Source organism: Thunnus thynnus, chromosome 11 (genome assembly GCF_963924715.1).
Source record: "Thunnus thynnus chromosome 11, fThuThy2.1, whole genome shotgun sequence".
NCBI lineage: Eukaryota > Metazoa > Chordata > Actinopteri > Scombriformes > Scombridae > Thunnus > Thunnus thynnus.
This window is the reverse complement of record NC_089527.1, coordinates 17,524,170-17,540,155: the sequence shown is the minus strand read 5'-3', so window position 1 is coordinate 17,540,155 and position 15,986 is coordinate 17,524,170. Positions and strand designations below refer to the sequence as shown.

At 40.2% G+C, this 15,986-nt stretch overlaps 1 protein-coding gene across 2 annotated transcripts; it reads left to right on the top strand.

The window, feature by feature from the left end:
• The first annotated feature begins 420 nt into the window (after positions 1 to 420).
• LOC137192621 (WD repeat, SAM and U-box domain-containing protein 1-like) lies at positions 421 to 15,353 on the top strand. 2 transcript variants are annotated; one of them, XM_067603466.1, is made up of 11 exons: positions 421 to 981; positions 2,075 to 2,262; positions 3,027 to 3,113; positions 4,542 to 4,635; positions 5,247 to 5,280; positions 5,430 to 5,470; positions 5,850 to 5,956; positions 6,572 to 6,598; positions 9,115 to 9,291; positions 14,928 to 15,062; positions 15,137 to 15,353. In XM_067603466.1, exons 1-11 carry the CDS (start codon positions 584 to 586, stop codon positions 15,292 to 15,294), a joined length of 1,446 nt encoding a protein of 481 aa, XP_067459567.1. In that variant the 5' UTR covers positions 421 to 583; the 3' UTR covers positions 15,295 to 15,353. The 2 variants fall into 2 exon arrangements, with proteins under 2 accessions (XP_067459567.1, XP_067459566.1); XM_067603465.1 differs by having other exon boundaries at positions 6,569 to 6,598.
• The last annotated feature ends 633 nt before the right edge of the window (positions 15,354 to 15,986 follow it).

Genomic DNA, 15,986 nt, shown 5'->3' with positions numbered 1-15,986 from the left:
AGACATTAATGCATCAATAATTATACTCTAATAAGAGCCAGTCTGGATTATGAGTACTTTGACTTTTGATACTTCCAAGTACATTTTGTTGATTGTACTTTAAATACTTTGTACTTTTACTAAATTAATGTTATTGTTTACATTGTGGTATTATTAGTTTTACATAAGTAAACGGTGCTTATTTCACTGCTCACTTGCAGAAGCAATAATAGTAAAATAATTGGATCAGTTTTTCAGTAGAGAGAATTTAAAACTGCAAACAGACACAAAAATTAGAAAATTCGACTCTGACCATTGAGTAACTCACAGCAACTCAGCGTCACATGACTGATAACAGTTATGCAAGATAAACAGACTTTATAATGCTGTGTTGGAAGAGGAAGTACTTGAGGACAAACCCTTGACGACGCACAGCGAGCAGGTTTGTGTGTTTTTTTTTTGACGGACAGACAGCTGTCAGCTGTTTGTCACTCGCCTCAATTTCTCAACTCTCTCATCTCACAGGCGGATGTTTGAGCATTTTGCGCCACCTTGTGTGTGAACTCCTCCCTTCTGCTGAGCCAACATACATCTCTGTCACAAAATGGTGTCACTAATTTGCAGTCTTCGACACCACACAGACGAGGTGAGCTGCTGCGCTTTCTCTCCGTCTCTGCTGGCGACGGGCTCCGGCGACAAAACCCTCCGTATTTATAACACAGCGGATTTCTCGGAGCTTCCTTTCTCTCCTCTCTCGGGCCATGACTACGGGGTTCACTGCTGCTGCTTTAGCTCTTGTGGCAGCCACCTGCTCAGTTGCTCCACAGACGGATCCACCATCGTGTGGAGCTCGGAGACAGGTGAGGTGTCGGCGGTGCTGCAGCATCCGGGCCGCAGTCCGCTCCGAGTGTGCGCACTGGCGCCCGACTCCTCCCTGCTGCTGGCCGGGGCCTCTGATGGCACCGTGGCCCTCTGGGACCTCCCCTCCAAGACATTACGCAGGTACAGTGTGACCCAGTGCACGTCATATATAAAACTGGGATATACTGCATCAAGTAAGACCAATAAAGAACTGGTTTCTAGCCTTTGATTTACATTTAAAGCACATGAAACTTTGTTCAAATCAAATATTTCTGTATAAATATTCATCAGCCAACTACAAAGTTAAATTTGGGGAAAGCATCCTTGAAAAGCCCAAATTCTCTGATTCCAGCTTCTCAAATGTGAACATTTTCTGGTTTCTATGACAGTAAAGTGAATATCTTTTGGTTGTGGATTGTTGGTTGAGACAAAACAAGACGTTTTAGGACACATTGGCCTTTGGGAAAAAGTGATCAACATTTGTCACAGTTTTCTGACATTTTATAGACCAAACAACTAATTACTCGATAATGAAAATAATCATTAGTTGGAGCCCTTGATCCGATTGATTGACAAATAGAGACGTCTCCCTGGCAACACAAGCAAAACAACCCAACAAGTAGTGCTAAAACAATCCAATCTTTTATCAAGAAAAAATTTAAATATTTGCTGCTTCAGACTTCTCTAATGTGAGAATTTACATCTTTTCTGTGTTAAGTTCATCATTAATTCAATTGGCCTATATGAGCTTGTGACGTTCTTTGTCACTATGACGTTTTATCATCAGCAGAAAATGTCATCAGTTTGCAGTCCTGCTTTTATTGCAAAATGCTGATTGGTGCATAGATATATGTGACATCACATCTTTCCAACAGTCACACCCACTTTAGACAAACAGCGAGAACAACACAATAATGAAATTTCTCAAAATAAAAAAAACTAAAATTCTTCCAAATTTGGCTGAAAATAGTGTGTTTATGTAAGACTGACTGTGAAAATAGAGTTGTAAACAGGGCCTTTAAACAAGTTCAACTCAAAAGAGAAGAGTTGGGGCCAAATGAAATAATAATACTTCAGGTTACAGTTGACACATGAGATTAATGGAGATCAGTGAGCTCCATCAGCTAGACCAGTTCTTTTACTGGAGCAACAGAATCAGTAATGAAATAAGTTGACACCACCGTCTTCATATTGTGGATGATGTCGTTTTAAATCTAAATGTTTTCCCTCACAGATGCAGTGCAGTGAGCGAGGCCAGCGTGGTGGCTTGCTGCTTCTCTCCGTGCAGCCAGATGTTTGTGACCGGCTGCACCAACGGTGACCTCAGACTCTGGGACGTGGACATCAGCCTCCTGCATGCTGAGAAGGACGCCCACGACCTGGGCGTCACCTGCTGCAACTTCGCACCCCAGTTCAAAGTTGGTGAGTCTTTGCAGGGTCAGTTCACCGAAAATCAACATATTTTCTTTATATCCTGTTTTCATTAGTGATGTCCAGACATGCAGATAGTTTAGTTTTTGTTGCTGCACCCGGAAACAAAGAGGGTGAATGGAAACTCATTTATGGTAGTAAAAAATGTTATTTTACACATAACTAATGCTGAATGATTAGTTATTAATTCATTAGTTGATTGACAGAAAATTAATTGAAAACTTTTTTGATAATAAATTAATTATTGAAGTCATTTATCAAACATTTGCTGGTTCCATCTTCTAACATGTGATCATTGGCTGTCTTCCTCAGTTTTTATCATAGTAAAGGTAAAATTTTAATTATTTTTTGCTATTTTATGACACTTTATAGACCAACCAGTATCGATTAATTGTAAAAAAAATAAAAATAAAAGATTGACAGACTGCTCTGAGGACAGTTTTATTACTTCAGTAGTAAGTAGTTCCACTTTAACAACAGTTATTCACATTTTAGTGATTTGACAGATGTGAGTCGTATATTATCCTTGAACCAAAATGAGATTCACAGTGTTTGTTCTTTGCACTACTGAGGAAGAAAAAAACATATTTTTGTCATGGAAATCTGGCTGTAATTCAAACAATATTTTTATGCCACATACAGTGTAAAAGAAGCTTTCATGACTCCACAAACAAGCCGTCAGATGATATTTGTCTTGTAGGATTTAGACTCATTCAAGCATAAACATTCAGAAAGTGTCTGTTTTTGCTCTGCAGACGGCTGCTGTGTGGAGTTTCGACTGGCCTCCTGCGGACAGGACAGCCGGCTGAAAATATGGATCGTTTCCCAGCGTGAAGGAGCAGGTAGGCCTACCCCCTCTGCCCGCTCCCTCAACTGAAGACCCTCTTACCTCATCACCCACGAGAGGACCAGAGAGGAAGAGGGAGAGACAGAACTGACTGCTTTAACCTTGAAATCTCTCTGCAGAATAGAAGAATTTTATTAGTGTGTGGAAAAAATCAGCTGCAGACTGTCTCATTAATAATGGATCATTTTAAGACATTCTGCTGAAATATAGCGGGTGGAAGAGGACAGTGTGTGTGTGTGTGTGTGTGTGTGTGTGTGTATGTGTGTAGAAGAGTTGGAAGGAAATCAGGTGCATATATCCACAGAGACATTGTCCAACAGAACAAGAACATTTCTAGCACATTCACAACGGCTGTATTTTTGTTAGCGCACCAACACGCCATGTTGTTAGTTTCTAAGATGTGTTGCCATGGTAACGACTGTTTCTGGGGAGGATGCAATGTGTCCCACGTGCTTGCGACCCACTGCAGTCCACGGGGATTTTTCATCTCTGAGCAGCTTGTAGAGGGACACAGAACAATGTCTGTCATTGTGCCGTTTCTTTTTTGAAATGTAGTTTTTCAGGTGCTGTGCTGCTGAGTTTGCCTTTGTGAAATGTGCGTGTATGTTTTCTCGGTGAGTGGAGTGCATGCTTGAAGCATCATCCACTCTTTTATGAGAAGGAGACTGAAGTGTAGATGATTCAGAGAAGCAAGGGGCCGATTTTAAAGCAGGCATCCGTGTGTTTGTTGTTGATGTCCCTGCCTACTTTGGTATTTTGATGGCGCCATATCTAAATGAAATAACCTTTTTGGTAGCTCTGTGTGTCAAATCTTAAATGTTTATGTTGATATTCTTTTTTTTTTTTTTTTTAACCTTACTCAGCCATACTGGTGTTTCACATAAGATTATGAATATTTATATAAATAACAAATTAGCCTCCCACAGAGGCTGAAAACAGTGTTTTGAACTCTAATGGAGGAGGGAGAGGGTTTGATATAATACATGTGTGTTTACAGGATGGTGATTTAATTACTGCTATAGACCAATTCGTTTTGGCACATGGAATAATTGCACAATGAACTATTAGTCTGTACTCACAAGTGTCTTTGTACAGTATCGACCGACACAGGTTTATTGCCAGAAAGAAAATCTTTTGTTTCCAAGTGGCTGTCAGCAGGAGGCACAGCTGCGAGCCGGCGAGAGAAAAAAAAAGAGAGAAAGAAAGAAAAAGAGATATTGACAAAAAGTTTGGTGTTGTCACACTGTAGGAGGGAACCGTGTGAAGGGAAAGAGAGCGTCTGTCTGAATTTTAGTCTTTTTTTTTGGGGTGGGTGGGGGGGTTGCAGAAGTAGGTTGCAGCACAATCTTGCTGTGAACTCTAACCTTGCCTCTGTGTGTGTGTGTGTGTGTGTGTGTGTGTGTGTGTGTATTATCGACCATAGCGTGTGTCGTGAAGCTGCTTCACACTCTCACCAGCCAGTCAGCTCCAGTTCTGTCTTGTGCCTTCTCCTCTGATGGAGAGCTAGTCGTTTCAGGGTAAGACAGTTTCATCACACACACACACACACACACACACACACACACACACACACACACACACACACACACACACACATAAATCACGGTTTGATTTCTTCACATCAGTGAGCAGCACTAATAAACACCTCCTGTGTTGCCAACTAAATATTGACCTTTACGCCTGCCAGGCTTATGTATCCCAATGTCATGAGTTTTTTATTATTCGCTGTGAAATCATTTGCTCATTTGGGAGAAATTAAGTCAAAATGAATCTCCTACATGTTTCAAACGCTCCTTTTTTTTCCTGACTTGTAAACAGCAGATGCCACTGCTGAGCGCTGACGCTGCTGTTCCCTCAGTCGGCCACAGGAGGAGTGTATTTTGTTGTGTTTTAACTTCTGGTTGTTTCTCAATGTCCTTCTGCTGCTCCATTTGTGCTTTAAATCAAACATACTGAAGGTTAATCTGTCTTCTGTTTTTTGCACTTAGATGGAAACATTTGAATAATGTCTATTTTTTATTTGGCAAGAATCCTTTTTCTTTTCTGATTATTTTTCTATCATGCAAATATATGCATATGGATTCTGCAAATGAACTTGACTTTGTTTACTCTCTTAATTATTCAACAGTTCAGTGGATAAAAGTGTTGCAATATATGACGCGGTAAGTTAAGCCCACAAAACACTGTTTAGCTGTGTTACTTTAGTTAAACATGGCAGAGGAAGATTTCTGAACGATAAATCACAGATTCTGTAAACACCGAGATGCCACACATTCCTGACTGTCCATGTTTGTTTGTACTTTGTTTACAGAGTCAAGGAACCCTGCTGCACACTTTGAAACAGCACGACAGGTAAATGATCGGACCTCCCGCCTATGTGTATGCAATCTGTACAGCTACCAGACAAACCGTAGAATAGGAGTCCCAGTGTTTCACATCCAAACGGGCGTTTTTTGCTTGATTAGTTTTTCCCAGAAGCACTGGGAGCAGTGACGCAATAGTATATTCTCCAGTACATCCCTCTCCAGACAGTCATTGAAGTGGCACCGCAGGTGGGAACCAGCAGAGTGCTTTGAAGTGCTTGAAAGGATTTAAGATACTGTACCATCTAAGACGGGTTTTTTAAGGGTAGAGGGAACCTAACTTTTAAAGCAGATCTCTTCCTGTGCCCATCATACACACACACCCCCATCACATTTCATCCCTGCTCCTCTTCCTCCCCAACCTGCAGGTATGTGACTGCCGTTGCCATGTCTCCCACCATGCCGTGGATTGCAACGGGCTCCATGGACAGAGCAGTGCATGTGTGGAGAATAGGAGATGGAGACATCGGAGCTGGTGAGTACAGAATGGAGATTTGTTTTGGTTGGCGCCTCCAAATGCACAATCACTCCTCTTTTTTTTTCTTTTTTTTTTTTTTAAAAACAGATTGTTAGCACTGGTTCAAAGCTTAGAAGCCATTTGGAGCACCAAAGCCTCCCAAAAGAGCGTTTTGGGAGCAATCCAGCCAGCAGCAGAAGCTCCTATTACATGTGTATTGCTGTCTGGCTGCTGTGCCTAGAGGAGGAATTATGATTGATGTTTATCGGTGCAGCAGGGCAAACTATCACAGATCCTCAGAGAGCTGTTGTTATTGAGGTGAATCCTCTTAAAAAAAAAAAAAAAAAAAAAAAAAAAAAAACTAACATGAAAGACAACATTTGGAATACTAAATGAAAAGGTATAATCCTCAGACATCTGGAGGCCTTGAAGCTTCATCAGGGCAGCTCCCCATCTGCCATTAGTCAGGTTGACGTTGACAAAGCAAATTCCATCTCCATGAAGATCTGCCTTTTTATGCCTCCAACTCTTTTCTCTCTCTCTGTGTCTCTGCTTTCCTTTAATCTTGTTTCTTTCTTTCTTTCTTTTCTTCACATATTAAAGTTATTCCCTTTTATGTTTTTTCTGCAGCAGCTGAATCCAGGCAGGCAGTGTGCCAAGGTAAATAAATGCATCACTCTGTTTTGCCTTTAGAAATCTTCACAGTAGTAACAGCCGCTCTTTTATTTTAACATGCACTACGTGAGTGTGAAAGCTTTGGATACAGGTGTTCGGATGATGTAATATCTTATTACTTGATCAGTCGAAAACACTTTTATCCCTGAAGCTATTCTTGTATCAGGCGGATTTGTCTTTTTGTATATGATTGAGAGCTTGTCATGTGATTTTGTGTTTTGTGGTGTTTATACAGTACATATTGTGAAAAGGCCGGCGTTTTGAAGCTGATGAGGATCCTAAAAAAACACAATGTAATAGTGACTGACTGGCTTTGAAGGATGAGGCTGCTGTTAGTCAATATTTTTCTTATTGTGAACAAATCCCATGAGAAGACCAAAACCATCAATGCAGAAGTCTGTCTCTCAACAATTTCCCAGCCCATTTGCTCCTAATGAGTCGTTAAAAATGGATTCCAAATATAAAATGCTCATTAGTTTCTTAAAAAATGGTACTGTAGTTAGTATCAAACATTATGAGAGGCGAGTTTATCGCAACATTCAACAAGGCAATTTAAAGTGCTTTATATACAGTAAGACATAAAAAGACATTAAGACAAGATATTAGATAAGCACAAGACAAAATAAAAAGACACATTAAGTAGAATTTACAAATATAATAAAATAGAAGATAAAAATTGGAGTAAAAAATGAAAGTGCAGCAACACTGCAGTGCAATATATGAATAAATATCCACAAATTTAAGTAACATTAAACTTGAGAAATACTGTGACAAAAGTCCAACTCAGCTGTCAATCAACGTCCACACAGCAGAAATCAAAGCTACTATAAGTCTTCAAATCTTCTTAAATGGAGCAATAATTTCTAAAATGACCACCAGCACACTTATTAGAAGGCCTGAATTTAGCAATTGAGACCGAAATGACTCGTTGAAACAAATGATTGACGTAGTATTTCTAGAGCAAAGTTGATGCTTTTTGAATGAGAGTCAGTTGGAGTCAGGGAGCCTTTAGAGCCTGCATCTGGCAGCGGTCGGTGGCATCTTTAAGGTACATTTGCACTGGCTTCAGACTGAAGTTGTGGTAGCTGCGGCTTGGTACAAAGTGCACTTGTCTCTTCTGTTTGTTTTGTTGCTCCTGTTAGAGCGGAACAACCAACCGACCCTGTTATCATTCTCATTAGTTTATAGTGATATCAGGTGTGTAGCTCCACCCAACTTCAACCTGACTAGAGATCTAATTAACCAGAGTGATTGAAAACACCGTGGGTTTGCAGATGCCAGGTGCCCTTTTTAAAAGTTGTAAGGTTCAATTTTAAAAGCATCAAGAGTTGGAGCAGACTTCAAGTTTTCTGGAAGTTTGTTCTTGATACTTGGTGAATAGTAACGGCTCCTGTACAACTAGTTTTGACCCTGGAGCCTTTCCTAAGCAACCTGAGAGGTCTGGATGGTTCATAATATAGCAGCAGGTTGGAAATGTACTTTGAGCCTAAACCGTTTGGTGCTTTAACTATTTTAAAAGATGTTAATAGTACATTTGTTGGGGACTATTTTCAGCCAGGGATTAACACACATTTTGTGAGTTATTGAGTATTTATGGCAGCAGGATGGTGAATGTGTTTTTACATAATATTAACTACACGGCTCATTTTCATCATAATGAAGGAACATGTCACCCAGTGCAACAATACAGCTTCTGGACAACAATGGAGGTCTATAACACAGAGGAATAAACCATATCAGGCTTTGACTACACAGACAGTTCTCATTAGCTGTTCATTGTTTGTTTTGGTTGTTTCACGGGACTTGTTGATAATAAGAAAAAAACAGAATGAAGGGAGATGATGAAGAAAGCTTTGTGTGTGCATCTGCCCAAATAATTAAAAAGTGTAGTCTGAGCTGTCCCAGTCTGCAGCGAAGCTCTGAGGTTTTCTTGCTTCTGGCACAGTGTTTCCATGACTCAGTCTCCTAGACTGGGAGACTCCAGACTGTCAGCTGCAGGGAGGGAGGTGGTGTTACTCTAGTCTGCTCACTGTCCTGAACACTTCCACTGAGAACAACTGTGCTTGGGGCAAGATTTCTGTTTGTCTGGTGTGTTTCTCTCACCAAGGGAAGATCACCTTTAACCGACAGCTGTTGAAGATGTCAATTGTGATTTTTTTTTTTTTTTAATTTTTGTCTGTGTTTTTGTTATTTTCATAGATAACTAGTCACAAGAGTTATCAAACTCTGCCTTTTGTGGAGGAAAATAGCCTAAATTGAGCTTATTTTTTAATTTCTTTAGTAGGCACATGCCAGATCAGGAGTGTGTGTGTGTGTGTATCTGTGTCTGTACAGGAAAGTAATTGTCACTCTCATATCAGTGCAGAGCGAATATGTCTGTTTTGTTGAAGAGTGTGAGAGGAAATTGTTTGTTTGCATCAGATTAAGTTTCCCTGCAGTAGATGGGGGAGGGGAGGGGGAACAGCAGAGCAATGCCTCCCTTCCTGTTGTGTGTTTTGCAGGAAGGAAGTTGCCAGGTCACTCCAGGCTGCTGCTCGCTGATTGGTCAGAGGAGGATGTGCGGACTTGGCTGTGCGAGGAAGGACTAGAGGGGCTCGTCAGCGTCTTTAAAGCCAACAACATTGACGGACCAGAGCTCAGCCAGCTGGACAAGGAAACGGCGGCCGAGCTGGGAATCGGTGAGAACGAAATATAAAACACAGTCACGTACGTCAGTGTGCAGAACAAACACATTAACAGGGACACTGGGATTCAGTGTTTTCATGCGGATTTGTTTGACCCTAAAACATGACAAGCCTGAATTGGATAGTGTAATGTAAGCCGCTTTTATCATTGCTCTGATTTATGCCCCCCCCCACACACACCCACACACCCACACACACCCACACACACACACACCCACACATACACACACAAAACTCTTCCCAAATAGTGATCTGATTTATAGAGCAGCAGCGATTCTGTCCGCTTATACAAACACAAATCACGCTGCGAGGACAGTACCCCACAGGATGACCTTTACGTCACAAACAATGATAATCCCTCTGAAAATAAGATTGGTAGATTCACGGTCGTCCAAGGTCTCAGCGTGGAAAGTCACTATAAAAACTGTAGCCAGAAAATAAAAAGCTTTTACCCCCCCACCCCCCGCAGTAGTTGGACATGCTGTAGACTTCAGTAGCATCAAATGTACAATGTGTGTTTTCAGTCTTCCTGTGTTTGTTTGTCTGGTATTTTACAGGAAAAGTTCAAAATTGCTCGATAGATTTAGGTTACATTTGGTGGAAAGTGAGCCAGGTCATCATCATGTGGTTCTTGCATCTTCATCCATAACACCTGGGACTAGATGTATAAAACTTGCAACTAAAAGTTTGCGTGTGCACAAAGAAAGAAATATGCACAGTCACATCTGCATCTACATCTTTACATCTGCTTTATTAATCCTGTGCTTTTGCATAATTCTGTTTTGTAATTTCCCCTCATTGGGAAAACTCAACTAATTAATTCATTTTTTTATCAGAACAGACTTGATCTTTAATATTTTATTTAAGATCTCTCACATATACATATATAGTACATATGACTACATAAGAGAAAAAAATGTGTATTTTTAGTTTTTCCTTATCTGAGTCGAGGGTCGAAGGACAGGATGTTTTATTGCTGTACAGATTGTGAAGTCCCCTGAGGCAAATTTGTGGTTTGTCATATTGGTCTATACAAATAAAAATTGACTATATATATATTACATAGATTGAAAAAAATAGGAAAAAGAATTACCATTAAAGAGGGCCCAAAGTTGAACGTAAGGGTTTTTCTGGTAAGACTGAGCATGAGTTAAACTGCAAGGCCATGAGTGGAGGAAAGAAAAGTTAGATGTATTACATCATTACATAAAGTAATAATACTAGTGACAGAGGAGTATATCCTGTTGATTCACATTAATGGGATGCTCTAAAAAAAAAAAAAAAAAAAAAAAAAAAAGGGCCATTTAGTATGAAAATCTGGCCCCAATTTGACAGCTTAATGACAATTTTTCAGATGCCGCAATTCGCCCAACCTGAGTAATCCACCCGGGGCAGCTGGTGTTTTTTATGTATGTGGTAATAAGCTTATGTCCCAACATCAATACTGTTTGAATCCACTCACTATCCGCAGGGCGGGGGGGGGGGGAGACATCTGTAAGTGGGGAGAGATCTCCCAACACGAATAGGGCAGCGGAGCGTTGAAATGTTGAATTTAATCCTGTATATTTATCCAGAAAGTTTGAATTTTTATAAAACATATTCATAAATGTGCCATCATTAGCTTGACATCTCCAACAAGAAGCATTTTCTCTGTACATGTGTATATATGTGTGCATGTGTGTACATACATATATATTGTACAAATACATTAATTTATTGTATTGTTGAACAACGAAGCATATATTGGAGTAGAAAATGATAATTATAATTATAAATAACAAAAATAGATCTGATCGCTTTACCAAGGTACACACATTCTCACCGCAGGTTAAAACCTCATTATTTTCTACTGGTGAAATAACAAATTTAGGGGATTGTTAACCTTAGATTGTGCATCCTTGGCAGAGATGTGTGTCCTCTTTGCTGCTTTCTAGTCAGTATTTTAATATTGGTAGTTTCAGTTGTCATTCTGACCACAGTTTTGAAGGGAATTTTTCAGGCGCTCACAAGCTGCCTTGAATGTTATAAAGCCCTGAAAAGCTGTCTTTACTCTGATTACAGGTCCTTTGTGTCAACTGTAATCATGTAACAAGCTGCATCAAAGTTCCACCCTTAATCACGGTAAAAACACCCTTTTGGCTGTTGTTGTGTTTTGCTTTAATTGGACAGCAGTAGACACAGAATACAACTGTTATTCCAACCTGCACTGCAGGACTTGAGTGTCCTTTTTCCATGTGTTTGGTATGGAGGACAGCTCCCATCATTACCGCTAGAATGAGGATAGAGGAAACAGCAGATTGCCACATCTCCTGTCCTTTTTGTGCTCGGCAACCATCAACTATCATTTTCCATGCGTGCTGTTTGTGTAAATGTGCACATAGACACACATACACGCACACACACACACACACACACACACACACACACACACAGAGCAAATTAGATTCCAGCGCACTTTGCTTGATGAAATATTCATGAATCTTTGAGTAAGGGGAGGGGAGATAAAAGTTTCTCTCGGATATAATTAAGCGTATCACTGTGGAGACAAGCTCATTCTGCAGTTTTATTGTAGCATCTCATCAAATTATCAGTCTAAATGCAAAGCGGACAGTGTAGTACTCATGAATAGTGCCACCATGAAAAACGTACACATCACCTTATAGAGATGTTGAGTGCAGTTTTTCCATCCAAGAGTAGCTCCCTGGATGAATCAGACGACTCAAACGGTTCAACATGTTTCATCGAGAGAAGTTATTGATTGATTGAGCACTGTAATTTCTTGTGACGTTGTTTGTTATGTCAGCAGAGTTGCACGCAGGGTTTGAAAGACATTTGGTTCTTGGAAACAAGGAACCATAGTCTTTATGTGATGTGGTGCTTGAATGTTTTCTTCCCTCCATCCGTCCCCCCCTTCCTACTCTATGAATGACTGCAAGAGAAAGACAGACACAACACTTCATGTTGCTGCAGTGAGAGAAATAGCCGGTCCTGAGCAGCAACAGACGCTGATTATTGTTAATTAAGACCTCTTCAGGTTGTTGGAGACTGATTATGTGCTATAATTAGATTAGTTTCTTTCAGAACTTAGTGCTACAATACATTATGACATACGAGAGGAAGGGTTTCAGCAGGGATGGAAGTAATGAATTACATTTAATGTAACCAAGTAGGTTTTTTTTGTGTGATTTTTTGTCATTTTACTAAGTATTAAGTGTTTTTCTCATCTTAAGTTTTGTACTTTGCTACATTTCAAGTCGCATCAGTGACACGTTAAGAACAAAAGTCACATGAAAAAGTCATGATAAGCCGTGTGTGTGAAAATGGAACAAAAGTGTGTAAACAGGACAAAAATTGCACAACGTACAATAAAGTTAAGGATGAAGGCATTAAGGTTAGCATTAATGTAAAGGTTGCATCTATAGTCTACCTTAATGGATCACTGGTTTCATGCAGCACGACGAGCACTGAGTGACCTAAATTGAACCACCCACAACGTTGACGACCATCAGCTTGCCGGGTGTACATGTAGCTAAAATGCTCATGTAGTTTATGAACTTTTACCTTCATGGCCTAGTTTTGACTAGTCCCTATTGTCACTGAGCACTCATTCAGCTCAAAAAGGTAGAAAACAACATTTGAGGAGCACAGTGGGACAGAAGAAGCTGAGTGGAGGGTTATATTCTACATTAAATGAATAAGCAGAGAAGCTGAACGTAGAGCAGATTGCTGAGAGCCTCATGGAGCTCACAAGTACAACAACAAACTCACTTATTGGTGCAACTCAATCTCCAGAGGAGAACGTCAATAACTGCTGCATTGCATAGCAACATAGCATTGTGTGTGTGTGTGTGTGTGTGTCAGCTTTATGTGTGCTGCAGCCGCTGAGTTTATTGTTTATACATATTTGTGTTGCCTTGGTGATGCTGTTATATGCACAGACTGCAAAGTGCCTGTCTATAGAGAGGAATTTATCGTTGGTCTCAATGGTGAGAACAAGGGCAGCTTGATGTTGTTCTGCTTGTCAGTGCGTACGTAATGTATTTTATTTTATAGCCTTGGTGTTTTTTAATTGAATTGTTCTATCATATATCATCATCATCATCATATAACATTTTCATTGCAGTCTCTCCCATGTGCCACATATTCGTCAGAAGCAACTTTAAGCCATAAGTTTAATCACCCGTTCCCAAATTCAATTTGTTCTGGTATTTTGTGACATGATTTCCAAAGACATTAACTCTAACCTAAAACCAGATGCTTTAGTAAGCTTTCTCAGCACATGTGAATCACTTGTGCCCCCCCCCCGCTACAACTCAGAAACACTTCTATCATTACAGTAAAAAAAAAGAATAAGAAAAAAAAGAATACTGATATCTTCAACTAGTCCCAACCGATAAAATGTGACTTGTTAACGCCCTACATTTGGAGAAGATTAAAAAAAAAAAAAACCTGTTATATTTTTTCTGTTGCAACCTGCGTTTCATTACAGGGCATGAATATGAAAAAGTAGGCTGGTCCTCAGTAGCAGCAGGAAGACCCAGACCAGATCCTGACACATCTTGATACCCCACAAGTAAATACTGAACTTGGGAAGACTGCCTTCAGTACTTTTCGCCATATAAACGTTATGAATTTAAAAGGACTTGCAAATTTGAACGTCTCATCCTGCTCGGTGATTTTAAGCTTTTAATTTTGGACCTTTTTAGAGACGTGATTGTTTCTGATGCAGTTTGTATGTGCTTGTACCTATTTCCTCAGCTGTACTCAGGTCTCTCTTGCATTACCTGGATTCAATTAAATTTATAATGATTTGTTCGAATTTGGCAACCCCTAATGAAATACCTCACACCATGATATACATAAAAATCAGTGAAATATAGACAGGAAAACGGATGGATGTTATCTTTATGTGAAATAGGTTGATTTAACGAAAATTATATTTGAGAAAATCTCCTCAGGACTTGAGGATGCAGACGGGAAGAACATCACTGAATCATTGTCTGTGTGAGATCTCTGCGGCTCCGCCACTACACGACGACACACCACTAATCTGCAAAGGTCATCCCTCAGTCATAGCTGGTGGTTAAAATGTGCAGCATTAAAAGGGTGCTGTCAGCAGGCGGAGACGTGAAGCTTTGTGTGGAGTGATTTTTCCCTCTTTTGAATTGTCTGAGTTTTATTTCCCAGTGAAATAATGAGAGGTGTCAACTTTAAACTACAACCCACACAAACTCCACTGGGGAGACAACTTGCTTGTTGTAAAACAGTCATCGTCACGCAGTAAATGAGTCTGGCTCCGTGTGTCTCGGCGCAGATTGATCGAGGAGAGGTCCAGATTTATCCCCGCGTTTGTCTTATCTGAGAGAGCAGAGAGCTTTCTGTTGAGTGTCTGTCACCTCGCTGATTCAGTGTCACAGAAAGACACTGAAGACGTGCTGCAGTTAACATGAGCGTGTAGTTGTATGAAGATGACTTTGTTTATGTGAAGTCTTTGATGATGAATGCTTAAATGTTGGATACAAACAACCTTTGCTGCACTAAGTTTGAAGTGTTACAAGACATTGCAACACATGTGCCTGCATTTGCCTGCTGTGCTGAACAGAATATTGAACAGGGTGTTGGTTTCACAGAGTCTGTGGGCCTCCGCGGTCGTCTCCTGAGGAAAATTGAGGCCCTGAGGGCAGAGCAGAGCGGTTCAGAGGCCCCAGATGAATTTCTGTGCCCAATCACCAGAGAGCTGATGAAGGAGCCAGTCATCGCCGCAGGTTAGACGACCAAACGCTCAATACATTTATGCCAGAGTGTATATAAGGTGTAATAATGTGTGCCTGCTCCATAGATGGATATTCCTACGAGCGAGAGTCCATCGAAAGCTGGATCAGGGGCAAGAACAAAACCAGTCCCATGACGAACCTGCCTCTACAGACCACACTCCTCACCCCCAACAGATCCCTGAAGATGGCAATAGCACGATGGAAGTCCAGCAGCTCAGTTTAGCCTCGTTTCTCAGAATCCCACTAAACAGGTGCTTCATTAAACTGTAATTGCTCATCTGATACCAAGTGCTCTTATTAATAAAAGTAATTACTATAATAGAGTTTTGTTCAGGGTCCCACTCAGAGTCAAATCTGACAATATAATCAGAATCATAAATCAATGGATATTTACTTAATAAACAACTATTCCTATTTAGAAACAAGCCTGCATACCTGCTAATTATCAAGACATTATACTGTGTATCTGAAGACACAATTTATTGGGTTAAAACAACACTGTGTAACTTTTGAAAGCAGAACAATCTCATTCTTTCCCAGTAAAACAGCCTTGTGCTTGTTTCATTTCACTGCTGCTACAGACTTACTTGGTCTGGTACAACCGGTAGCTAACGGTGGCTAATGTTAGCTAACTTTGGAAAGATATTGCTTTGTAACTGACATTATGATTCATCTCTACTCCTGCTACTCATTTCAATGGTTTTGTCTCAAATGTACAATAAGAAGTAAAACACTGTATGTAGCCAGAAATCAATGGAAATTCAATGACTTATCCTGTAATTACTACCTGTGGCCGCTGATTATTTATGATGATGTATGGACTGTAGACTTTTTGGAAGCTTTATAATGTTTACACTTCTGTTCAGGTTCATGACAATTATTAAATGTCCTTTTAAACAATCTTAATCTGTTTTA

Bases quoted from the DNA above. Each gene is read 5' to 3' on its own strand.
- LOC137192621 (XM_067603465.1), top strand. From the start codon at position 584: ATGGTGTCACTAATTTGCAGTCTTCGACACCACACAGACGAGGTGAGC. The intron at 9,292-14,927 runs GTGAGAACGAAA...TTGGTTTCACAG, and splicing joins GGCGGCCGAGCTGGGAATCG to AGTCTGTGGGCCTCCGCGGT. The intron at 15,063-15,136 runs GTTAGACGACCA...CCTGCTCCATAG, and splicing joins GGAGCCAGTCATCGCCGCAG to ATGGATATTCCTACGAGCGA.